This window comes from Trachurus trachurus (genome assembly GCF_905171665.1).
Source record: "Trachurus trachurus genome assembly, chromosome: 13".
NCBI classification, from domain to species: Eukaryota; Metazoa; Chordata; class Actinopteri; order Carangiformes; family Carangidae; genus Trachurus; species Trachurus trachurus.
Genome location: NC_139892.1, coordinates 21,490,318 through 21,515,689, shown reverse-complemented (window position 1 = coordinate 21,515,689; position 25,372 = coordinate 21,490,318). Strand labels below are relative to the sequence as shown.

The 25,372-nt window shown below is 44.5% G+C and overlaps 1 protein-coding gene across 4 annotated transcripts; it reads left to right on the top strand.

The window, feature by feature from the left end:
• Positions 1-59: 59 nt before the first annotated feature.
• Positions 60-25,194, top strand: atg16l1 (ATG16 autophagy related 16-like 1). 4 transcript variants are annotated; one of them, XM_083985064.1, is made up of 21 exons: positions 60-236; positions 1,153-1,251; positions 1,786-1,879; positions 2,898-3,003; positions 4,394-4,467; positions 4,576-4,645; positions 6,351-6,532; positions 6,618-6,683; positions 6,781-6,867; positions 9,124-9,183; positions 9,320-9,364; positions 13,959-14,061; positions 16,152-16,257; positions 16,595-16,665; positions 17,022-17,093; positions 20,955-21,075; positions 21,189-21,294; positions 22,185-22,334; positions 22,425-22,472; positions 22,563-22,664; positions 24,484-25,194. In XM_083985064.1, coding segments are annotated over exons 1-21 (1,857 nt in total). In that variant the 5' UTR covers positions 60-235; the 3' UTR covers positions 24,578-25,194. The 4 variants fall into 4 exon arrangements, with proteins under 4 accessions (XP_083841190.1, XP_083841193.1, XP_083841192.1 ...); XM_083985065.1 differs by lacking the exon at positions 60-236 and adding an exon at positions 261-662; XM_083985067.1 differs by lacking the exon at positions 9,320-9,364.
• Positions 25,195-25,372: the final 178 nt, after the last annotated feature.

Sequence of the window (25,372 nt, the reverse complement as noted above, 5' to 3'; positions counted from 1 at the left end):
TATCAGTACCACTACCGGCTGCTATTTAAACCCGATCGTATTTTCGTGCGACCCTCCCGGAAGTGAAGCCGTCGGAGCCAAAATGGCGCTTACTTGGAGCGAATTAAGGGAAGAAGCTGATGTCGGTTAAAGAGACAAACCGAGCCCATTAAAACCGATAACAGAGACAGCAACATCGAGGTCAACGGGGAGGCGTCAGAGGAAACGAGCTACAGCCCGGAACTCGGTTGGGTGGAGTAAGTTTTATTATTATTTCATTTTAAAGCACCGGAGCTAGCCTCTCCGTTAGCATACAAACATGTCGAGTCACGGGTGTTGCGTCCCGGGAAACTGTCCGGTAACCCCTCCTCACCGGAGCCGCGACGAGGGAGACTGACGGAGCAGCGACACGATGGGTTCACATGTAACTGAGTCGGTTTAGCACGGGTCTAATCGGTGACGTTTGCTCTTGTAGCCCGTCGCCCCGTTAGCATGGCGTCACCATTTAGTCTCTCTGGCGTTTCCTTTAGCAGCTAATGCTAACGGAGCCTCAACACCAACAACACAGTAACTGAGGATGTTTTCAACCGCCTCGTGCTTTTTACCTCTCCGACGTCACCGGGGTTAGTCACCTGGATTACCTGGGAATCCGTCCGTGTGAACAGCGATCACTCCGAGTCGAGGTTTTTAACCTTTTTCTTTTATTATTTTAAATGCACTATCATTTACATTGGCTACTAATCACCTGACCGTGTCTGGAGATTAGCCGCCTGCTTCTGTGCAACAAGAAGTCACCTGTGATTTACAGCAGGACGACTCGGAGGCTTGAATCAAACAAACTTGAGCCACTGTATTAATGGCAGTAAAATATCTTTTGAGTAAAGTGTTTTTATTGTGAGATAGTAAGGAGCTGTCGAAACACAACTTCCCATTTTTGGACACTACAGCTTCACAGTCCTCTGCTGTGGTGCTTCAACAGTATGACTGATACATTCTCCTTCCCGAAGAGTCTCATGTTCATATTCTCTACAGATGTTTACAGGTGTTGATTCACCTGACCAGTCATCAGAGGCTGTGCTGTCAAGTGTTCCTAATATGTGTGTGTGTGTGTGTGTGTGTGTGTGTGTGTGTGTGTGTGTGTGTGTGTGTGTGTGTGTGTGTGTGTGTGTGTAGTGGTGATGGCAGAGCGTACGTGGAAGAGGCACATCTCAGAGCAGCTGAAGCTCAGGGACCGAGTGCAGCGACAAGCCTTTGAGGAGATCATCCACCAGTGTGAGTACATCTCATCACATCTCACGCCCCTCACATGCACAACTGCACATGAATGAGAGGTTATCTTAACAACAGCTCTACCCAGGTGTACATACACACCCACACACATACACAGTACAGTTTAGATTTAATCAACACAACAAAAACAAAGTGTTACATCACGGGGAAAGTGAAGGTGATAGTAGAGACGGGTCTTTTGAGTCATTAAAAATGTGTGTACTGCACTGAACAGAGGCTCTTAACACTGCACATGGAGCTGGGTGATAAAATGTCGTGGTTTGTTCCACATAAAATTTAGTAAATGAACAGAGAGCATGAATTGTCACTTTTGTTGTCTTGTGCCACAGATGTGGTGATCTTTGTGGTGTTTTCCCTCCCCCTCACTCTCTCCATCTCACTTCCCAGCTCATCCGCGCCCTCGCTGGTGTGCAGGCCAGACTGTTACACCCTGTCAGAGTCACAGCTGTAATCCAGCTGCTGTGTGACCTTTCAGTTCAGACACATTAACGACTGGCTGGGCTCTGTTGCTTTCAGATAACCGTCTGCTGGAGAAGTCAGACCTGCAGGCCGTTCTGTCAGAGCGATACCAGGCCGACAAATATGACATCCAGAGAGGACACGAGGCCAGGTGAGACAATCTGAGGCACAGCTCAAGGTGCAGCGGGGACACGCCTCCACCTTGACTCTTGTATCTGTATGTGTGATCCTCCCAATATGCAGCGCTGCTACCCAGCATCGTGAAAGTGATACGGAGAAAAAAACAGAATAATAATCGAACAGTAGTGATGCACCTCGTTGACTGACATCGGCCATTGGAAAATACTGTGTTGAGTTCAGTGGTATATTTTTGCTAACTCGGGGAAGCCTGCTCTCTCTTTTGTTTTTCCTCTTTTTGGGTGGGATATGACTCTGCTGAGATGCAAGAGGGCGCTTTCATCAGTTTGTTAAAGTGAGCGAAAATGTCAGTTGGGTGGGAGTAACGAAGATTTCTTGGTTTTCTTTACACAATGGAGGAATAAATTACAGAGAAAATGCATTGGTACCAGTATCCACCATCAGCCAGATTGTTATTTTAAACATTGGTATCACCCCGTGCATCCCTATCGAACAGAATTATCTGTGCTGCTTCCTGCCAGTTACTTTTTTCCACTCAAACTTACACTGTATACGAAGACGTTAGCTGCTGACCGCTCTTTCTTTTTCTATATACGCTCCATCTCCCTACATGTTTTATGAACAAACAACTGACAAATTTGTAATGCCCCAGTCTACGGACCGGGTAGGCACGACCACATGACCTGAAGATGATTCTGAAAAGAAATAAATGAAAAGGTGGGAATTAGGGATGCTGTGATTGATTGGCCGCTAAACACGGTTTGACAGTTTTTATCAGAAAATGTGATTGGTAGATTAGCATTAATGCCTCTAGTCACTGATCATCTAGGAAACCACACTGACCACAGAATCATGTGTTTTTTGTCGCCAATACTGATCATTTCTGGCCTGTGTTGCTGATCGTGTAAAATAAGTCAATTTCACACCTGTCTGTGAAAGCTCCATACGTCTGGCATGTTCAGTTGGTGGGGACGTCCCCGGGGGAACCTTATGGAACGCAGCTCTTCACCTGTCCCTGTCCTGCGTTTCAGTTCGGGCGCGGACTCGAATCGCAGCGACGCTCTGCAGCAGGAAATGGCTCAGATGAGAATCAAACACCAGGAGGAGCTGACGGAGCTCCACAAGAAGAGAGGAGAGGTCAGTGACCTTTAGCCCACACACGGAGACATGACACGAACACCTGTCCAACTGGAACACGGTCAGATCTTCATCCACACAAACACAATCCATTTAAACAGATAACACACAAATCACCGTTTTGTTTTTGTGCATATTGAAAATATTTAATCATAGTGTACTGGAAAAAATAGTTAGTCTAATAGTTAGAAAAAAATAGGAGTCTAGATGCTGCTAAACATCATGTTTCCTGGCGAGTCGATATGAGTGTCGGTGTCAGACTCGACTCAGCAAGGTGCTCGTGTGTCTTTGGATTGAACCGTTAGTGATCGAAGGTCAATGATGAACAGTAAAAGGTCTGATCACCCACATCCTCTCCTGCTGCCCTCTGGCTCCCAGCAGCTCCTGCTCTGCTCTCCCATCATGCTCTAGTTGTGCAGCGGTGGCCCCAGGAGCTGCTGACAGACAGGAAGTCACATCAGTGTGAGTCTATAGAGAGATCCAATTGGCTCAGTGTGATGGCTGACATCCAACAGAACCAATCAGCAAGGAGCACCAGGCTAAAGGAGGAGGAGGGAGCTGATCTAAAGTTTTCAAGCTGAGACCTTCATCTGATCACAAAACATGGAGTCAGTTTTGACCGTCAGACCTTTAGATGTCTGCTGTGTGTTTATCAAGTTTACAATGATCAGTCAGAGCCTTTTAGTGTGTTTGTTTGTAGTACACCTTCCAAGTCAGGCTTGTATGGTTTGCCTTCTTCCTTTCACAACCTGATCATACGTACCAAACTGTATGATGATTGAACCAAGGGTTAATAATTTATCACCAATATTCACTAAGCACTTTTTTTTCCCCAAGGATATTTTTCTTGATGGCAGCCATGTTTTTCATTTGAATTTGCTCATTCATGACAGAAATGGGCTCTATGCACAGCTCCACTACGTCCTGAACTTAAAGCTGCTCCTGTGTCTGACCATTGTGACTACTCAGACACACCTGGATTAATCAGTTTGTCCAATAATGTAAGACAGGAAAACAAAGGAGCAGCATTAAGTTCAGGGCGTAGTGGAGCTGTGCAAAGCATTGTGTTTTTCATGCAATAGGAATGTACAAATTTGGTATTGCTGCTCTCAAAATTCATAAAATTAGTCTAATTTTACATCTTTTTTTTTCTCAAAATGTGCAAATTGACAAAATATCTCTATAGGCAAACTTTTACCTTTGACTAACTGACCTGACCAATCAAAACACCTGGTCGACTGAGCCTCGGCACATTGATTACTGTTTGGTCGATCAGGCAGCACAGTTCTCACAGTAAACTTTATCTTTATGGTTTTTACTTCTGTTGTGTTTCATATTTTATAATCTGCAGACAGATGATGAAGGTGTGTTGTTTTTTTTTCCCTTACAGCTGGCTCAGAACGTCATCGAGCTGAACAACCAGATTCAACTGAAAGACAAAGAGATCCAGAGCAACGAGGCCAAGTCAGTATCTGCACACACTCTTATTTGTACCTGTGTGTATGCGTGACATCTCGGTGGAGGTCGGTTCGCCAGCAGCAGACTGAAATGTGTTGTGTTGTGTATTTTCAGGATGTTGGAGTACCAGCAGCAGATTGCCAACCTGGAGGGAGACTGTCGGGAGCTGAGGAGCTGCCTGCAGGTAGAAATATAGATCACCTGGAGCAAACGCATGCCTCAAGGTTCCTTAAGGGGCTTCCACTTATCTGGGGCTGCGCAAAGCATCCTGGGAAATGCAGCAATGCAGAAGTATTACGTCCATGAAACTAATTAAGGAGTCAGGATTAGGTCCACTCAGACTGAAAGATTTGAAGTTCACTCGATGCTGCAGAACTAGGGATGGGCATGATTAATCGATGATCGATTATTGATCGTAAAGAATTTTATCGATCACGGAAATTTTTTATCGATTTATTATAAGGGATCATGTAGAGGGCAGAGGTTGTCATGGAGAAATAAACCACGGGTTTATTTTTTCATAACAACCAATAAACTCCATATACGTATTATTATACAGGCCTATTATTATTATTATTATTATTATTATTATTATTATTATTATTATTATTACATGGTTTAAGAGTGAAATAATTCATTAAATATGACAGGGCGCTTGTGTCGCGGACATGAGCTGTGACCCCGCGGCTCCGCCCGCTCTGATCAGCAGGTTTGGTTTTCAGCAGCGGTGTGGAAGGAGCCTCCACTCTCTCTGTAAGTTACAAGCTACAAGTCATTTATCTAACATCACAATTAGTCCGAAGCTGTTTAACGACGGTTAAAATGAAACTTAAGGTAAATATCCTGCATAGTTTGTTTCTCTTTTCTGTGCCGCGCTGATCAGAGTGTTGGCCACAGAAAAAACAATAAAACACACGCTTTCACAGTTTGAAAGTGCTTGTGGTTTTTTTTTGTACAAGAGCAGCCAAACACGAGGCTGAAGAGAGAGGGACAGCAGAGCTGCTCTGACAGCTCAGCTGCAGGTGAGCCAGGCAGCGCAACGTGCTTTTTTTTTTTTTTTTTTTTTTTTTTTTTTTTAACCTAAATGATGCCGGCACCGGCACCGCCCCCACAGGTGAAGCACAAGCACACAGACGTCCGTGTACGTTGTTGTCTGACCTTCTTCCTTCACGGGGACTGCCCTGGATTACTGGCACACGCCATAGCCGCACGCATTTTGTTTTTAATTATTAATATTAATATTAACGATTAATCGATAATTGATCGTTAATTTTCCCGAAGATCGATCAAAAAGATTTCTTCAAATGCCCATCCCTATGTCGAACGTCATGTTTCTTTGGAGTATTATCACTCCTGACGAGCCGATGTGAGTGTCGGTGTCAGACTGACTCAACACAGGAAGGTGCTCGTGTGTCTTTGGATTGAACCGTTAGTGATCGAAGGTCAATGATGAACAGTAAAAGGTCTGATCACCCACATCCTCTCCTGCTGCCCTCTGGCTCCCAGCAGCTCCTGCTCTGCTCTCCCATCATGCTCTAGTTGTGCAGCGGTGGCCCCAGGAGCTGCTGACAGACAGGAAGTCACATCAGTGTGAGTCTATAGAGAGATCCAATAGGCTCAGTGTGATGGCTGACATCCAACAGAACCAATCAGCAAGGAGCACCAGGCTAAAGGAGGAGGAGGAGGAGGGAGCTGATCTAAAGTTTTCAAGCTGAGACCTTCATCTGATCACCAAACATGGAGTCAGTTTAGACCAGTCAGACCTTTAGGTGTCTGCTAAAGGACAGTAATCAGTCAGAGTGACGGAGGCCACAGACTAAAAAAGACTCATCAGGTTTAGTTTCTTCAGGAGCCCAGAGTTGTGACTGTTGATCTTCTTTCTCCTGCAGGACCTGGAGAGGGCGAACCAGACCCTGAAGGACGAGTACGACGCCCTGCAGATCACCTTCTCTGCTCTGGAGGAGAAGCTGAGGAAAACCACAGAGGACAACCAGGAGCTGGTGTCTCGCTGGATGGCGGAGAAAGCTCAGGAGGCCAACAGGCTGAACGCTGAGAACGAGAAGGACAGCAGGTAGATTGAAACGCCTGGAGGAGGAGGAGGACGACGGTGTCTCTGATTTTGATTTCACTCCTCTGACCGATCTGCCTCATTTCAGACGCAGACAGGCCAAACTGCAGAAGGAGCTGGCCGACGCTGCCAAAGAACCTCTTCCCATCGACCCGTCAGTAGATTCAACCTCCAGCTTCTTCTTCTTTTCTTTCTTTTTTTAAAATCATGGCTGAGGTGGGTCGGTTCTGACCTGGTGTTTCTCTCCTCAGGGACGACGACATCGAGGTTCTGGCCGAGGACGGAGGGAAGGGGGTTGGCGAGACCTCACCCAACAGACCGCTCAGCAGGACTCCCAGGTGAGACCACCAGTCCTGTTCACCGGGGTCCAAGTTTTCCAGATTGATTATTCTTTTTCACACACACATCACCAGAATTCACTGAATTGATGAGACTGATCGAGTGTCAGGGTTTTCCTATCAACTGTTGGTCCGTCAAAACAAACGGGCAGAAACAGTCTGGGTCAGGAATGTGCAGCAATGTAGGTGCCATATGACTGATAGTAATATCAGTTCATTATGGAGTATATTTTTAGGATTTCATATTAGTTTAATTTCATTGCATTAAAAAAACAAGTTAATTTAAGTAATTATTATTTGATTATTATTATTATTTGCACAAACACTGATAATTATTATTATTTTTTAATGTTATTAATTTTGGTGAGACAGAAAAAAATAAGCGCCTGTATCTTTAAGAAAGTAGCTGTTCGAGGCGCTGGTGTTTAGGAACGAGGCTGTACAGTCTATGGGCTTTGTGGATGATGGGAGAGCCACAGGAACACATGGTTTTTCTGACCGTGTTGAAGCCTTGTTTTGGAGTGTGTGTGTGGGTGGACAGGTATCGTTAGTAACAGTGCCCGTGGAAAATGTATGCTTTTTTATTTTTTGTACTTTGTGAATAAACCTCTAAGGCCAACTATCTTGGAGGACACACTTTTTTTCTGTGTTTTTGTTTTGGACAACAGCAGTGGCGGCCGGTCAATAGGGGGCGCTAGGGCGCCGCCCCCATCAAAATTTCAGGAAAAAAGTGTATACACGGTGAACATAAATAACATAATAAAAAGTAATTACCATATCTGTTCAGTGTTCACTCATACAATGGGTTTTACTTTGAAATGTGTAAGCCTTTCCATTCCATATTGGGTTTATTCTGGGTTGTTTCATACATTTCAATAGCGAGGGGCGCCGGCCTAATGAGTGTGTATGTGGGCTCTTAAACTTTTGGCTTCCATGTGACTTCATGCTGGTCTCTAATTGGTTACTTCAAGATTCTCCTCCTGGCGCAGCTCTCTGCGCCCGTGGCCAATCAGCGCGTTTGGGTCATTTTTTCATCCAATCGGCTTGATTCATGATACCTGACCTGTCAATCAAAGTCACTCCCCTGGCAGCGGCGACGTGCCTGTCACTCAAACAGTTACAGACGCACCCGCGTGCACAGGGAGCAGACAGACAACAACAAGACAGGAGACAATGGGGGCCGCAGCAAAAGAAAAATCAGTTGTTTCTTTACGAAATAATCCTTTCACGAGGCGTTCGCTGGAGTAAAAAAAAAAAAAAGGATAAAGGAGCTTGGACCGGAGCAACCTGACTTCAAAATCCTGCAGCAGGCAAGTGGCCGTGGACGGAGTTACACAACGCTTCTCCCGTCTGTGTCATGCCAAACTCAGCTGAGGGGTGTACTGCGAAGCCAGTTTAGTGAGTTAGCGAGGTATGTTGAGTCTAAAGCCAGGCGCTCCTGCACTACAAAGATGTCTCTCTTTTAACCCGGCTAGATCACCATGTTAACTTATGCTTAGCTCATAACCTGGGCCAGACCAGGTTATGTTCAGAGTTTAATCCTAAAATCGGCTATAAAGGCGCTGCTGTTTCACTATTTAACTCATTTACAGCTGCGTCACCTTTACTTTGAAAGTCCAGTGGAGCTGGATCAGAACGGAGTGTTTGTATGGAGGGAGAGATCACACTGATCCGCTGCTGTTGACTTTCTTTTGAGTGTGGTGAAGCTAGGATAGATAAGAAGAAGACTTAGTTACCGTGGTGATCTAGCTGGGTTAAAAGAGAGCCACCTTTGTAGTAGCTACAGGAGAGCCTGGCTTTAGACTCAACATACCTCCTCACTAAACTGGCTTCGCAGTACACCCCTCTGGCTGGATGTGAAGTTAGCAATGCTCTGTATTTATCTTATTTATCTGACGCCCCCCCAATTTATTTTAGCACCAGCCGCCACTGGACAACACGCATCAGCCATACTCTCCGGTGGAATTTGATAGGTTTGCTGGAAACAGGCAACCTCTTCCACAATCAGCCGATGTGGCTGCAGGTTTTCTTTCCAACCAATCAGCAGCAACAGCTGCACACCAGACTTAACTCATTTAATCAGCTGATCTCAGTCTTCAGACAGTTGATTGGTCGAACTGTGTTGCTCTTGGTTGGTTGGAAGAGAAACCTGCAGCCACACCGGCCCATCCCTGGTTTGGGTTGTGGACAGATGGAGACGTTGAAGACATCAGTGGACCTGGACACTTAGCAAGTTTTCTTTTTCTCTTCCTGCAGTAAGAAAATGTCCCAGCCTCCACCTGGTGGTCTGCTCGACTCCATCTCCAACATATTTGGGTATGTAGCTATAACGCCATCTGGTCTCGGTCTCTGTCCTGGTCTCTGTAAAGGGGGGCTGGGACTGTCCATGTTGTGATTGACCACCTGTCTATCTTCCTGTTTGTCTATCTATCTGTCTTATGTCTGTCTGCAGAGTGTCTGAGTGTGTTCAGCCTGGACTCCTCCCACCACACGCCAGGTGAATGACTGTGTGTGTTCACCTGTTCACACTGTCAGTTTCTCATTGACACATCATTGACTGACTGTGGGTGGAGCCAGAGATCATTTTATTTTCACCCAGCTGGTCTTTACATAATACCTGCATGTCCACCTGTACATGTCGTGTGTGTGTGAGAGTGAGAGATCAATCCTCCTGTCTGTAATGAGTGTAATGAGGTCTGTGTTATGGACAGATGTCTTGACGCTGAAGTCTCACTGTGCGTTCACACCAAAAGCTAACAGGCAAAATATTTTTAGCCGCTTTGGTTGCTCTTCACGTGACTGACGTCAAAGTTTGATTGCGCTGGTCAGTTAAAGGAGGTGAAGGACAGCTCTATTCTGACTGGTTGCCGCCGAACCGCGTCATAGCAAATTACCATAAAGTTAACCAAGACTCAACTTCTCGTCTGGTGACGCTTTGGAAGCTCGGCTGACGGCAGTTGACGCTTTGGTCACTCAGGTCGCCGGGCTCTCATTGAAAATGAATGACTTCTGGCATTTTTGAAGCTTTGGACGCTTTTGGTGTGAACGCACAATACACAGCTCTTGTGTTTGGTAGTTTTGTCCATCTGCCCCGTCAGTGACACAAACACTGAATTCAAGAGTTCAGATGAGAGAGAAGAAACGGGAGCAGTAAGAACCCACTCCTAATATGTCCTGCTCTCCTAGTTTTTGTTTTTGTACGTTGCTGTAGTCTGTTCAGATTGTAAAGACCAGTGTTAATCCTTCAGTAAGATCTCCTCTGATTGGCTGTCAGTGAACAAAGCGAACAGACAACCTTGATAACCACGTGAGCCGCCTCTGGCTCCTTTTTTTTTTTTTTAGCTCTGATCAGAAGGTCTGCAGACTGTTGATGTTTCTGCTGGCAGTGTGAACACTGACGTTTGTGTTGATGTGATGGTTCTTGGCAATAATCCCAACCACAGTAATCAGATTTTTTTTTAGAGGCTGTAGTTTAGAGTTGTTGCTCCCGCTGTTGTCCTGATTAACCCCGTAACATCATATGTGATCGTCATGGTCCTGTCGAACCTCACGGTCCAGAGCTGCAGGAGTTTAATAGGGTCACGACAACTGAAGAACCACCTATTTTACTGACTGAGCTCCCATGTTGTGTTTGGGTTTAAGTTATAATCTATTTGTTTCTTCTGGGGTGAGTTTGACAAATTGAGTGCGAGATGTTTGTAAAGTCCATTTCACCCCAGTGATTACACCTGAGCAGCTCTGTTCACCTCTCAGTGCTGATGGATGGAGCTTTTAACTTGATCAAAAACCTCTGTTTAATCTGGCTAACACACACTGGTGGTTTTATAAAATTCAAGTAAAAACCAGGTTAGATATTAAAAAGTAGATGAAGTGTGACATTGAGATCAGAGGATGTAGCAGCTCTGACAAACTGAAGGAGGAATTTTCTGGAACCAGGTGTCGTTAGATTCAGGTTTCCTCGGAGACGAGCCGTCCCTCAGGACTAAACTCAGCCACTGGGACCTGAGGCCTGTACTGCGAAGGAGGCTCAACATACCTAGGCTTTGTGCTCAAGATGCAGCCCAACAAACCCTCAAGTCCGCAATCAGAGCTAAACGGTACTGTGACGGTGGTTATCAACTTAATTAGTCAAGTCCGGTTCTCAGCTTTGTGCTCTGCGCGCGTTCACATAAAAGGGGGCGTTTGACGTCATATTATTCTACTTCCGCACGAAATTGATCCACAACGGGCTGATTTCAGCCAAGACGAGTGTTTTAATGGAGAGAGTATGAGCGATATTAAAAAAAAGCACGATCACAGCCTGAAGCAACAGTGTTGCTGCAAATATGACAAGAGAGGAGGCTGCTTTTAATTTTTCTGACAGCTCTTGCGCTACTTTTAAATATGAAGCTTTATCCATATAAACTAGAGCAACATCAACTGTCATTTTAAATTGTGTTTTATATTGTTATATATTTCACTGATCGCAATTATAACGCGAGTGTGTGTTTTATTGGAAGCGAGGCTGGATAGGTTACAGTGAGGTTTTTTTTAGGTGCTGTAGCTACAAGCAAATCTCATAAACAAAGACCTTTTTAAATGTGAAAACAGCGGAGACTTATTCAAGATTTGCGTTTGGGCAACACTGAAATATAACAGGCGACACATCGGAATTAATTTATTCACGGCCACATTAAGTGAAATTATTAACTTTACCGATTATCCATCTGATTATCCGTCCTGCTGCGAGCGAACAACTTCTATCAGTGGTGACTGACTGTATATAAAAGTAAAATATAGGCTATAGTCTAATATATAATGATCTCCTGACGCTCAGCTCAACGGGTGAGGAGGCGGAGACTCAGCGGAGACGCTCAGAGAAAGTAAACAGCAGCGATCAGCTGATCTCTCCCTCCGGTCAAACGCTCCGTTCTGATCCAGCTCCACTGGACTTTCAAAGTAAAGGTGACGCCAGCTGTAAATGAGTTAAAATAGTGAAACAGCGGCGCTTTTATAGCCGGTTTTATGATTAAACTCGGAACATAACCTGGTCGGGACCAGGTTATGAGCTAAGCATAAGTTACCATGGTGATCTAGCCTCGTTAAAAGACAGCCACCGTCGCAGTACAGGAGAGGCTGGCTTTACACTCAACATACCTCGCTAACCCACTAAACTGGCTTCGCAGTACAGGCCTCAGGTCTCTCAGTCTCACTAAATCTGCTCTCGCTGTCCGTGACCTGGAAACTGAAGTGGATTGGGGGTCGGATCAGATCCAAACATTGCTGGTTGTTTTAAAGCTGGACATCGGCTGCAGAGCTTCTGACGTGTGCACGGCATGAACCCAGCAGAGTCCAGCTCAGGTTGAACTTGTCGCAGTTTGAACACCGATGTTTTATCTTCAAACACTCACACCAACATCAGCTGTCACATCATGAATAATCTGAAGTAGCGGCACAGTTAAATAAATTAATGTAATTAACAAGCACACTGTCACTCATGATTGTTGGATCATATTGAAATCATTCAGTCAAACATGATTACGTAGCTAATTATGTCTAATCATCTTCATGATTAAGAGTTGTGAATAGGGTTGCAGGGGCGTAGAATTTCCAGAAACTTTCCATGGGAAGTTAAGATGGGGAATTTTGGAAATATTCCAAATTGAAAACTTTCCATGGGAATTATGGGAATTATGGGAATTATTGGGAATTTATGGGAATTGTTGGAACTGTTGTCCTTCCAATCTGTTCACTTCCTCCATCCTTCCTTCTTTCCTTCCTTTCTCCCTTCCTTCTTTCCACAATCCATTTTTTCTTTCCTTGCTTCTTTTCTTCCTTCCTTCCCTTCGTCCTTACTACTTCTTCCTTCCTCTTTTGACCTGGTCTGTTCCCTCCCTCCATCTTTCTTTCCTTCCCTTTTGTCTTCCTTCTTTCCACAATCCTTTTAGCCTCCCTCCCTTCCTTCCCTTCGTCCTTACTACTTCCTTCTTTTTTGACCCAATCTGTTCCCTCCCTCCATCTATCTTTCCTTCCTTCTTTCCTCCCATCGTTCACTTTGTCCTTCCTTCCTTCTTACTTTCCCTTTGTCCTTCCTTCCTTCCTTCCGTCCTTCCTTCCTTCCTTCCTTCCTTCCTTCCTTGACCCAGGAGGACAACAGGAGGGTTAAGTTCCCTGTTAAAGGGATAGTAGCATTTTTTTTAAAGTGGGGTTGTATGATCTACAAATAGCCCCTAAGTACTTTAATTGCAGTAGAAGACTCTCTGCGCTCCTCCCGTTAGCAAAGCCAGCCCATAGCCCTGCCCAGAGATTTACAACACAGTGTTGTGAACAGACCCAAAGAAACGGCCTATTTTCGCGGCCTAAAAGAGGTTTTACGTGAAAAAAAATACACAGTTCCATTGTTCGCTATAATATAATTTTTTCCAGCCCTTCAAAGTGCAGGAAAAACGCAGTTTTTATTTGGACCTAACCAACTCACGTATCCCTCCGCCCAGGGTTAGCGCCCGCCGATCAGCAGTTGGTTAGCTCCAAATAAAAACGGTGTTTTTCCTGCACTTTCAGGGGCTGGAAAAAATTATATTATAGCGAACAATGGAACTGTCAATTTTTTTTTTTCAGGTAAAACCTCTTTTAGGCCACGAAAATAGGCCGTTTCTTTGGGTCTGTTCACAACAATGTGTGTTGTAAATCTCTGGGCAGGGCTATGGGCTGGCATTGCTAACGGGAGGAGTGTAGAGAGTCTGCTACTGCAATTAAAGTACTTGGGGGCTATTTGTAGATCATACAACCCCACAAAAAAATGCTACTATCCCTTTAAGGGCCAATCTTGAATTTGGTAAATTTCAGATTTATTCCCATATATTCCCATTAATTACCATGGAAAGTTTCCAACTTTGAAAATTCCCGGAATTTTGCAACCCTAGTTGTGAACCTCTTTTTACAAGTAACTGACTCGTCAACAGTGATGATGCACCTGTCTGTCATCACCGTGGTCCCCGCGTCCTTCACCTCCTACAGATGTGATGGCTGATGTTACCTTAGAGGCCTGCTCAGTGACCTCTGACCTCCTGATCTCTGTAAACTGTTGGTAACTCCGGTCTCTCTCTCAGCAGGCGTCGAACCGCCAACTCTTTCAGCACGTCGCCTGAAAACACAGAGGCTCCGTCAGGCGGGTGTGCAGAGGTTCGAGTCCCGTCCACGGCTCTGCATGCGTTTGTAAGTACCTCAGCTTCTTCACCAGTGGAATAGATGTCGTGGTTTGACTGGGATAGGCTCAGGGAAACCAAAACAGGAGTTAAGATCAGCTGGGAATGACCTCTGGACTGATGTATTGATCACTCAATAGGAACAGATACGGAAACACTGCATTCACATTAGCAATATCAAATTAAAAATGCCTTATGGAAACAGTAAAATTCGATTACCCGTAAATGTCATGAATATCGATAAAAAGTTAATACGGTCGATATCATCGGATTTTCTCTTGATTGATGCAAAGTTAATGCGACAAATGCTGATGGAAATGGTAATTTGCCGGATAAATGTGAGTGAGATTTAACATGCGGTGCATCTGTATCAAAACAGTGTTTACACCCCACTGTCTTCTGATGATAGGCATGTGGCATTATAAGCACCGGCCTTTAGCCTACAACTAAATATAATAATATAATAGCGTGCGTATGGCTCAGTTTCCAGGCAACGACTCCAGCAGCTCGTCACACTTATCCTGTCTGCAGCCCGACCTCGGACAATCGGTTAATGAAGGATGGGTGTCCTTCTGTTTTGCGATTTTAGTAGAAAAATGAATAGAAACACCATAAATTGCAAGAAAACAATTCGATACAGCACTATGATCGCAAACAGCACATGACGTCATTACGCACAGCTTTTTATTTGATTTAAAGGTCTGACATGGAAACGCAGTTGCACTGACATTATTCGCATTCATATTTTGAGATAATTCGATCGTCAAGTGGATGGAAACATGGTCTCAGTAGTTTTTCTCAAACTCAACCTGCAGCCTCAGAACCAGCAGAAACCACAGGGGACTCGATGTCGATCCTGCTGCTGATATTGGTTAAACTCAGAGGTCTGATCTGTGACGGTGACCGTTAGGGCTGGGTAAAAAAATCGATTTAATCGATTCTGGATCGATTTCATTAAAATTTTGTAATATCGATTCACAGCGCGTGAGATCGATTTTTTCCCCCGGTAGTCTCGTGCGTGATGAAGCAGCGGCGCGGTTACGTCTGACGCTCTGACCTCAGTAACTACGAGCGGAGTTTCTTTCTTCCTCTTTGTAGCTGTGCAATGTATTGCTGTGTTTGATATGAATAAAAACCAAACCAAACTACGAGCGGAGTTCACGTCAGCTCAGGTGATCTGCAGGTTATTGTTTCACTTGAGCGCTCCGACGCTGTGTGTGTGTGCGTGTGGCAGCGGTGCAGAGCTGACACACACACACAGACATCTACAGGAACCGCATGTTCTTCACGCCGTAGGTGAGCCAACATACTGTATGATACGTGTTATTACCGCAGAATAAAGGACACGAGCAGCTCCGTGTTTTCACAGTGCGACTTTTCTCCACTTAATGACCGTCGGATCATAACACATGACGCCCAGACTCTGGAGATAGGCGACGTGACCGGGCCGAACTCGTCACAGGAACCGCTCCACACATTCACCGTCACTTTATTTACCATGGGCTCCGTTTATACACATTTCCTCGAAAAGAGGGAGGGAGCTTTAGCTGCTGCAGACTTGACTTGAGGCAGTTTGAGTTTTTTTTATTTATTTTTTTACCATTAATATTATTTTTGCACTTAAAGAAACAATGCTTTAATTATAAATTAATTAAATAATGCAATTTGCAGTGATGGAATGTTGCAGTTCAAGTTCACTTTCACCTGCAATTCCTTTCTAATTTCAAAATTGCCCTTTTGAGAATTGGAACAGTTTTATTTACAGTTCAAGTTTAAACTGTCACATTTACAAGTTTGTTCTTTATTTCTTTCTTTTCACCATAAACATCAGCTTTTAAGTGCAGTGTATTTTGTAACACAGAGTTGAGCCATTTTCATTTTTCAAGAGGAGATTGAATCGATTCTAATGGAATGGAATCGAATCGAATCGTGATTAATCGATTTAGAACCTTAGGAATCGAAATCGAATCGATTCAGGAAATTGGCCACAATACCCAGCCCTAGTGACCGTTTCCCAGCTGAAAACAGGGACCGAACTCGGGTCAAAGGTTCATTGAAGGTCTGACTTCCCATAATCCTTTCCTGCTGCTCTCTGTGTAGGAAGCCCATGACGGTGAGGTGAATGCAGTCAGGTTCAGCCCTGGCTCCCGTCTCTTGGCGACAGGAGGGATGGACCGCAGGGTGAAGCTGTGGGAGGTTATTGCAGGTGAGGTCTCCATGACAACCATCACTGATTGCACGTTAGAACATTTTTCTGAAGGAAATCTCTACAGCTGTGGCGAAATATGGATGTGCCTGGAGCAGTATTTCCATATTGATTGTTACAGAAATAAAAGTACAGTCAAAACATGTTCATGTGTAAATCCTGCGGCATCGACACAAATCTACACGTACATTCATGGTCTTTACAGTACTGCTGATTTTCTCCTAGTTCAGGACTAGGCTAATAAACATCATTCAACTGCTACAAACCACTTGTGTCTCAGATTTTCCTCGTGCCGAAGGACAACACTGACTTCAGCCTATTTTCTTTCTGTGTGCAGGTCACTGTGAGCCAAAAGGAGCTCTGACCGGCAGCAACGCAGGAATCACCAGTATCGAGTTCGACAGTGCTGTGAGTCTGCATCTGCATCTCTCTGCGACCACTATGTAGTTCTGACCTGTAGTGTTGCGTGATTATTATTATTTTTTCCTTTTTGTCATATAATTTATTTAAAAAAATGTATTTAAACCTTTATTTTAACTTTTTGGTCACTGAGGTTTCCCTCAGTTTACAAGCAGCAACAGAGCATAAATACAGTTACATTGAAAAACAATTGCAGGGTGATTTACAAAAGTTAGACACCAAACATTTAAAATCAACGAGAGAGGGAATATTCTCCAGCCCTGAAGCGTGTTAGAGAATATTCAATAAGCATCTGTTGTAACGCTCTGATGTTTTGTTTTATGTTTTCCTACCTGTGTCTTCAGGGTTCGTACCTGCTCGCTGCCTCTAATGACTTTGCCAGTCGGATCTGGACGGTGGACGACTACAGACTGAGGGTGAGTGCAAACACATGACTGCTCAGCCTTTTTCATATCACATAGGGCTGCTTCATTATGTTAGAACTAGATATATGATTATTTTTTGTTTAACGCGATTAGTCACTGATAAATGAGCATGGGATACATTCCCTCCCTTGTTCATAGGTTGTAAACTCTGTGTACAAAGTAACACACCAAACAGACGTGGACAAGACTGAGCAACACGCTAGGTGTGAAGTGCTGGTTCAAAACAACTTCATTAAGACACGTGTCTTTTTGTTCTGCTTTTAAATTCCAAAAGTGCAGTGCGTGTTTTTGTTTTCGCAAGTTTTACTTCTCAACAAAATGCAACTCCTGCAGAAGATATTTCCTGCAGCGGAAGAAGCACCAGAAAATTATGATGAATCATTTACTTCAACACAGCATGAATTTGAAAGAATGTGCTGTGTTCAATATGTTGTCGTCTCCAACCCACAGTAAAGGCCCAGATATCAGTAACATCTAATGTTCACACAGATGGAGATTTATCAACATTCATCTTCTGTATTGAAGGTGGATAAATAATGTCTGTTTCTAGTACACGAACCTTTCACTTACGCCATGAAGTGGATTGTTGCTGTGTAAACAACTATTTATATTCTGTTTTGTTGTTTATTTCAATTATTTACTTGAATGGTTTTGCTTTTGTTTCGTTGATTGAATCTTTTATTTTGTTATATTTTATTTTTATGACAATTTACTGGTTATAGCCTAATTGTGGCAATAAAGCTATTAGGCTAATATTGCTCCTTACAGAACCAATAATGCTGGATGATTTTTGTAGTGCGATTCTAAATTATTGTGAAACACAATGGGGCACAATATATTATCTTTATTTTTGTTGGAAGCCAAAATTGTGACAGAAAATATCCCCCTAAAGACACTTGTGCAGGTTTCTATTAGCAGCAGCCAAACCGCTCCTGCTTTGTCCCTCCTGACGTCCTGCAGCCGCCAAAACGCTGATTTTGAACATGAAGCTGCATCATTGTGTAGTTACTGTTTTGGTCGGCTAGAGCGACGTCACATGTCCAAGTAAAGTGTTGTGTGTCGGCTTGAGACATCTTCTGTCAACATTAGTAGTGGTCAGCTGGCATGAGGCTGCTGCAGGTCAGAACAACTTCCTCCGCTGCATCTGCCTCTATTGATCTTACAGTCCCAGGATGAACAGGACACGGCATTAATGTCTCAAGAATACAGATGAAATAAAAACCTGTAAATCAGGATGCAATCAATCAACTCGTCAAGACTCATTTTGCTTTTAATTCAAAACAAGTGAGAACCAAGGACACCTAGGTTATTTTTATTAAAACACGTTTTCTACATCCTTTTGCTGCTTATTCAGGCTCCTTGACCCTACGGCTCATTTTGTCTTTTTGATGTTTACCGAGAACCAATCTGATTAAAACATGTATGGAAAGTAACCTACTGATCCTTTGTCAATGTGGTCACTGTGAAAGTTCCTGTGTGAATGTGATCACTGTCGTGAGTCAAACCGTGTAAAATGTGAACATGATAGAATCTTTTTACAGTGGAAAACTCATATTGATTACTTACATTGATTATATGAGAGGGATTCTTCATCCACTAGCACTGTGTGTACCTCATTACCTGATCTAGTAGATATTTTACACTTCACATGTGAACAGGTAAGATGGTGGACACGGGGCTTCTCAGACACGTCAGTCTTAAAACCTTTGAAGATTTTTTTTTCTTCCTGTCACACATTCAATCAACTGATTGATTAATGAATCATTGATGCGTCTGAGGCTTTAATTTCATCTGATAATCAGGAGACGTTGATTATCTGCTGGTCAGTGATGTACTGTAAAAGGTCTGAATCTCAGTTCCTCCCCCCTCGGCCGCCATTTTGGCTCCCAGCAGCCCCTGCTCCCCCATCATGCTCTAGTGTTGCACTGGTGACCACAGGAGCCGCTGACAGACGGGATGTGACATCATAGCGAGTTCATACAGAGATCCTATGAGCTCATCGTTGGTGACTTGCATCCAAACAGAACCACTCACCAGAGAGTCAGGCTGAGGGGGCGAGGCCCGAGAGATGATCTCACCCTGCTGCTGAGACCAGGCACAGACGCTGAATGTAAATGATGTCAGATGTCAAATTATTACATGTTCTCACACAAGTAACACACCTGTCCACGCACTCAGACACAGAGAATAAAGAAGATGAGAAACACTGAACATCATTATATCTCTTTCTGTATAACTGACTTCATCTGTGTCACCACCTTATGAATCTTTGGTCGTTCATGAAACTCGTCTCTATGAGATTAAATTATCACCAGGCGGTATAAAGATAATATTGTGGTTCAGCGTGACGTAACTGTAATAGGTCTGTCTACAAGGTTGGAGAGTGATCCAAACCAACATTAATCACTGGGAGACATTAAAGGGATAGTTCACCCAAAATTCAAATTTCACTCATTATCTACTCACCCTCATGTCGTCTAAGGGCTGGGAGAAGTTTCAGAGTCCTCCGTGCCTTCTCGGAGTTACGGGGGGGGTCCGTGCAGCACTGCATGTCCATATGACGGTTGCAAACGGGGCTCACTTTTCTTCGTCCAAAAAGACACACCAAAAAACATCCAAATACCTCCATGCTGCTCGTCTGTAATGTCCCTCTTGTATTGAAGCCCCGACATGAGAAATTGAGAAAAAAATTAAACAAGTCTATACTTTAAGCTTGTTTGTAGCAGAAGCTCCCAGTGTCTCAGTTCACTGCTCTTCCTGTGTCCGTACAAATCTTGCGCGATTTGCACGGACACAGGCGGAGCAGTGAACCTTTAATGGACTGAATTCACCTGCAAGTTAAAGCAGAACTATGCAACTTGGCCGGAAATAGCTCGCTCCTTCGTTGGTTTCTCTTTTTTTCCCTCTCCGGGGCTCCCCCACAGTTCTGGGAGGCACATGTCACTGTCGTAAAAAAAAAAAAACTCGCCGCCGCCACCTCCTCCACCCCCTCCCTACACGTGCTTGTGTTTACTGCTGAAGGTAGAGAGCGGTGTTTGCTAAGCACGGAGCTAATGCTAACACGGAGCTAACGCTAACAGGGAGCTAATGCTAACACGGAGCTAACGCTAACAGGGAGCTAATGCTAACACGGAGCTAACGCTAATACGGCCACACACAGACAAAGACACAAAGACACACACATACACACACACATGAATAAAGGTTCCAAAACGCGAAGGCGTGTGTGTGTGTGTCATGATGTATTACATTATCTTATAAAAGATCCATGGTGTGTGTGTGTGTCTGTTAGCATTAGCTCCGTGTTAGCCACAAGCCGAACTTCATCAGTACAAACATGTTTCCATGGTTTCCTCCGACTTTCCGAACTCAAACCAATCACGATTCATAACATGCATGACGTCATCTGCGTTCTTATCTCGTACTGCCGTAAGGCAGTTTCTCACGATAGTTCTATCCATTGATGAGATTTGTAACACCGAGACGGAGGACTGATCTTGCAAGTGCGGTTTTCAGCCAGTGGGGGGGGTGAGCGCATTGGCCTAGACCCCATTCACCTCATAATAGGTCACTCTACCATCACAGTGACTCTGAGCCACAATAATTACAGCCGAAATCCTGCATAGTTCTGCTTTAATTGTCGAAGCAAGATTTCAGTCTGTGGTTGTCACTAATGATCTGATATGATGATATTTATCCTGCTGACACCTGTGACCTCAGCCATTTCCACTGGTTAGATCTGAGGTTTTTATTTTGGAGGCAGGAAGCGAGTCTGTACAAGTGGTGTCCCAGTGTCACATCCAACATCAACACTCACCTGTCTGTCTGTGTGTGTGTGTCCGTGTCCTGCAGCACACCCTGACCGGTCACAGTGGGAAGGTGCTGTCGGCTCGGTTCTTATTGGACAACGCTCGCATCGTCTCTGGGAGCTACGACCGGACGCTCAAACTGTGGGACCTCCGCAGTAAAGTCTGTACGTGATTGGTTGGTTTGTCTCAAGTTTTTTTTTTTTTTTTCTATTACTGGATCCGGTCTGACAGAGAGCCGACCGTAAGATTGAATCTCTGTCACCGACTCTGTGTGCAGGCATGAAGACGGTGTTCGCCGGCTCCAGCTGTAACGACATTGTGTGCACGGAGCAGTGCGTCATGAGTGGGCACTTTGATAAGAAAGTTCGATTCTGGGACATCAGGTGAGAGTTTTAACCAACACTTTTACCTTATTTTATCTTACTTTAAAGCAGAAGTAAGTGATATATTTGTGTTAATATAAGTCTTAAATAGTTCTATCTTCCGACAGCAATCACTTACATAGAGTGTTTGGTCTGAAACACGGGTCTGTCAGTCAATCTGCTCTGCTCTGAGCCGAGGAGAAAACATTTATCGTATCCTACAGTTTTTATCCAACGAGGAGAGAGAACGGCATGCAGGGCTGTGTGTGCAGCCAAGGGACGCCGTGAATGTGGCGACGTAGGGACGAGGACTGTTATGGTGCGTTCAAGGAAACTCGTAACTCGTGTTTTTTCGACCTGTGAGGTCGTACCAGTTCGATCTGGTACGAGTTCACCGGTCGGAAGTTACGAGTGGCCGTTATAGTGACTTTCACCGGTAAAACAGGTCGGAAAAACACGAGTGGGTTGCCTGGAACGCTACAAAGTCGTAAGTTGTGACTTGAAGCTGTAATTTACGGTTTCAAAAGCCTGCCGGGAACGCAGCATTAGCCAAAACGACCGGATCGCTTACTTCTGCTTTAACTTATTTGATTTTTCTGTATTTACAACACCGAAAGGATTGTTGTAAAGGGCTGTACAGATAAAGTACATTTACATTTACATTTTACATTTACTTCAGCTCCTCCTGCTCAGGAGAATTACATCCAGTTTAAATCTTTTCAGCAAATGTCAAAATTAGTCGGCAGATGAAGATTAATTTTATATTTTATTCAATGTTATTCATCATTTCAGCACTGATGGTGTGTTTCTGCCTCTCCCGTGTGTGTGTGTGTGTGTGTGTGTGTGTGTGTGTGGCGTGTGTGTGTGTGGCGTGTGTGTGTGCGCTGCGTGTGTGTGTTGCCATGGGTCAGAGCGGAGAGTATAGTGCGGGAGCTGGAGCTGTTGGGCAGAGTGACGTCTCTGGACCTGAACCACGACCGGACGGAGCTGCTCACCTGCTCCAGAGACGACCTGATCAAGATCATCGACCTGCGCACCAACTCTGTCCGACAGACGTTCAGGTGAGTTCTGTCCGGACCCGTCATGTGCATCCTCTCAGACGACCCCCCACTCGCTGTATTAACTGTGTGTGTGTGTTTGTGTGTTTCCAGCGCTCAGGGTTTCAAGTGTGGAGCCGACTGGACCAGAGTGACCTTCAGGTGGGTTCGACTCGGTTTTCTCTATAGAGACACGTCCCCCCTCTCAACCTGCATGATTAAAATGTTGACTGTGTTTGTTTTTGTTCTCAGTCCTGACGGCTGCTACGTGGCGGGAGGGTCAGCTGATGGCGCTCTCTACATCTGGAATGTCATGACGGGGAAAGTGGACAAAACTCTGGACCGAAACCACAAGTGAGTAACAAACTGCAAGCACCACATACACAATGAAACATAGAGGTAATGAGCCTCCATACACACACTGAGTGTAACTGAGTAATAGCCTTATAAAGGGAACGTAGAAGTCACAGGGAGAGGAGGCTGCTTTCCTTCTCATGACTAACAACTTAACGGCATGAAGGGAAAGAAGCGGCGTCATCCGCTGATCGTATGCATAGATAGAGGTGAAAGGTTGAGGAGTGACCTGTATTCTGTGGCTGCATTAACTCATTGAGTGCCAACCACGTAATTTCTCGTTTTTCGTTCCCATGCGTTGAGTGCCAAAAACGAGATTTTTCGTTTTTTGCTTTTTTTTTAAATTATGAAAATAGACACTTTAATACACATTATATGTAAATTTGGGGACTCTACGACGAGGAGAACTGAAATAGATGACGATCAAAGTCACATGACAGCTCATGATCTGGAAGTTTTTATCATAACTCGGCTTCTGCAAACGGAGTTCTGCATGCAGATGCAGCAGCTGCTCTGCTCTCACCTGCGCTGCTGCTCCAGCTGCTCGAGCTGCTCGGAGCAGAAACAGGAAGCTCTCAGCCGACTGTCCCGCCCGGTCTTCATCTGGAGCAACACCGTGTCCTCCCCAAAGTCCTCCCGCGGTAAAATCTGATGGTCTCTGGGCCAAAGCAGACCGGCATCACCGACCCGTACCACAGAAGGACCGCGACCACCGGCGGGACCGGTATTCCCGAGGCGCTGTGGCCGACAGACCATCACGTTCCGTGGCGAGAGGCTGTGACAGGGCACGGTGCGTCTGTGTTATTGTTGTTTAGTGGCGCCCCCCCCGCCCCCGATGGTGGTTTTGTGAATAGAACAACAATTGTTGTATATATTTATCTTATACGAGCCCTTTGATCCAGAAATGCGAGTGTGAGAAGAGCGACAGGCACAAACAGAGCACCTTTCATAAAAGACGCTCTATCTCCTTTTCTAGAAAAAAAGGAGGGATTTTGGTGAAACCCAGCCATGTTTAGCTTGACTTTTCTCAGGAACGGAGGCACGTAGAAACAAACGTTTGTGGTCATTTGAAGCATAAAGTTAAACCTTTCAATTGAGCTACAGTATGTGTTGGTGGCAATAATATAGAATACACTATGGCTCTACATAAAAAGTCAAAAATGGTCTAAATTGCCGGTACACTTGACTAAAACTTTGGAAAGGAGCGCGGCACTCAATGAGTTAATAAATGTTTGGACATAGGTAATAAGAACAAGACTTAGACAGGTTTAACTGGTTTGGTAGTGTAATTAACAACACCTCCAGAACTCATTAACTTGCATGGATTTAATTATTGGAGTGCAGAAATGTGTTAACTTATTGATTGTGATTGTGTGAAATTATTATGAATTATTTGAACTGATCAGTAGGTAGTCCTCTGTGTGAGCATCGTTTTGACACGCACAGTATTTGATGGGATTTCTTCCACATGTACAATCATCCATTGACTCTACAGCCGTATTTCAAGGTTTTCCAGGGATCGTCACCTTGGATATTAGATGTATAACACTAATCTTATTTTCTAATTTTGTTCTTCTTTGAACTCTCATGGCTAATTATTGTTCCACAGTTTTACAATCTGGTGCCTGTGATTGTTGATGCCAAGTGAAAACCCATGATTCTGTATTTACTGGTAGAAGATCAGGGACAATGTACAAAACTCTCACTGCACATCATTTAATCAGGTCAAAACAAACAAAATGAGATGAAAACAATAAAAAAAAGATTCCTGTACAGTAAATTGATGGTGTGTGTTCACGCTGTCGTCCTCTGTGTGCAGCTCTGCCATCAACTCGGTGTCCTGGTCGCCGTCGGGAGCCTACGTGGTCAGTGTGGAGAAAGGCAGCAAAGCCATCCTGTGGTCTGACATGTGATTGGCCGAACTGTGTCCCAGCTGGACACCGATGGAGACAGAGACTCTTGTCCAGTGCGAGGACGGATTTTCAGAAGCCGGACGATATGAAATGTTTGGAGCTTGCTATTGAGCTGAGACAGCTGTGGACAGATGTGTGTCATGTCAGTCAGAGGAAACGAGATGCCGAGAGCCGCCGCTCTCTGATCTGCCTTCATGTCGAACACAAGAAACGGCTTGAATCATGTTTACCTGTTCTCTGTTTGGGTTCAGACGTTTTAATGTTCTGTGGTGTTTTTTTCTTCTCTGACAGTGAGAACCCTAAACTGCCCTCACACAGTTTACTGAGACACAAACTTCATCCTGCTGATGCTGAAGAGGGTTTAAACACAGTCTTCTGTAACAGCTGAAGTGAGCAGGACGTCCGCAGCTGAAACACAAAGGAAAACATTTCAACAGACCCATCCTCACCTCTGTGTGTGTTTGATGCCAACACTAACGTGTCCAGCAGGGGTCAGACAACTTCAGCTGCTGGAGCTCAGTTCATTCAGCAGTTTAATTAATCTTCTGCAGCACTTTGATGAAAACAAACCACTGAGATGTTGGAAGTAAAAAAAAAAAAGGAGAAAATAAAGACGTGTCTGCACTTCACTTGTCCAAACTTATTTAGCTCATTGTTTTTCTACCCCTCCGTCTCACACGGTTTATTTTTCACTGTTTCTTTCTTCTCCAGCTGAGGGTTGAATTGTTTACGTTTCAGGCACATTGATCAGACCTGAGGCATGTTGTGGAGACGGGCACAGGAAGCCTTTATCTC

What these genes read in the sequence shown, in the direction of transcription:
- atg16l1 (XM_083985064.1), top strand. An exon ending in ATCCAGAGCAACGAGGCCAA is followed by an intron (nt 4,468 to 4,575) that starts GTCAGTATCTGC and finishes GTGTATTTTCAG; the next exon opens with GATGTTGGAGTACCAGCAGC. An exon ending in GAACCTCTTCCCATCGACCC is followed by an intron (nt 6,684 to 6,780) that starts GTCAGTAGATTC and finishes TTCTCTCCTCAG; the next exon opens with GGACGACGACATCGAGGTTC.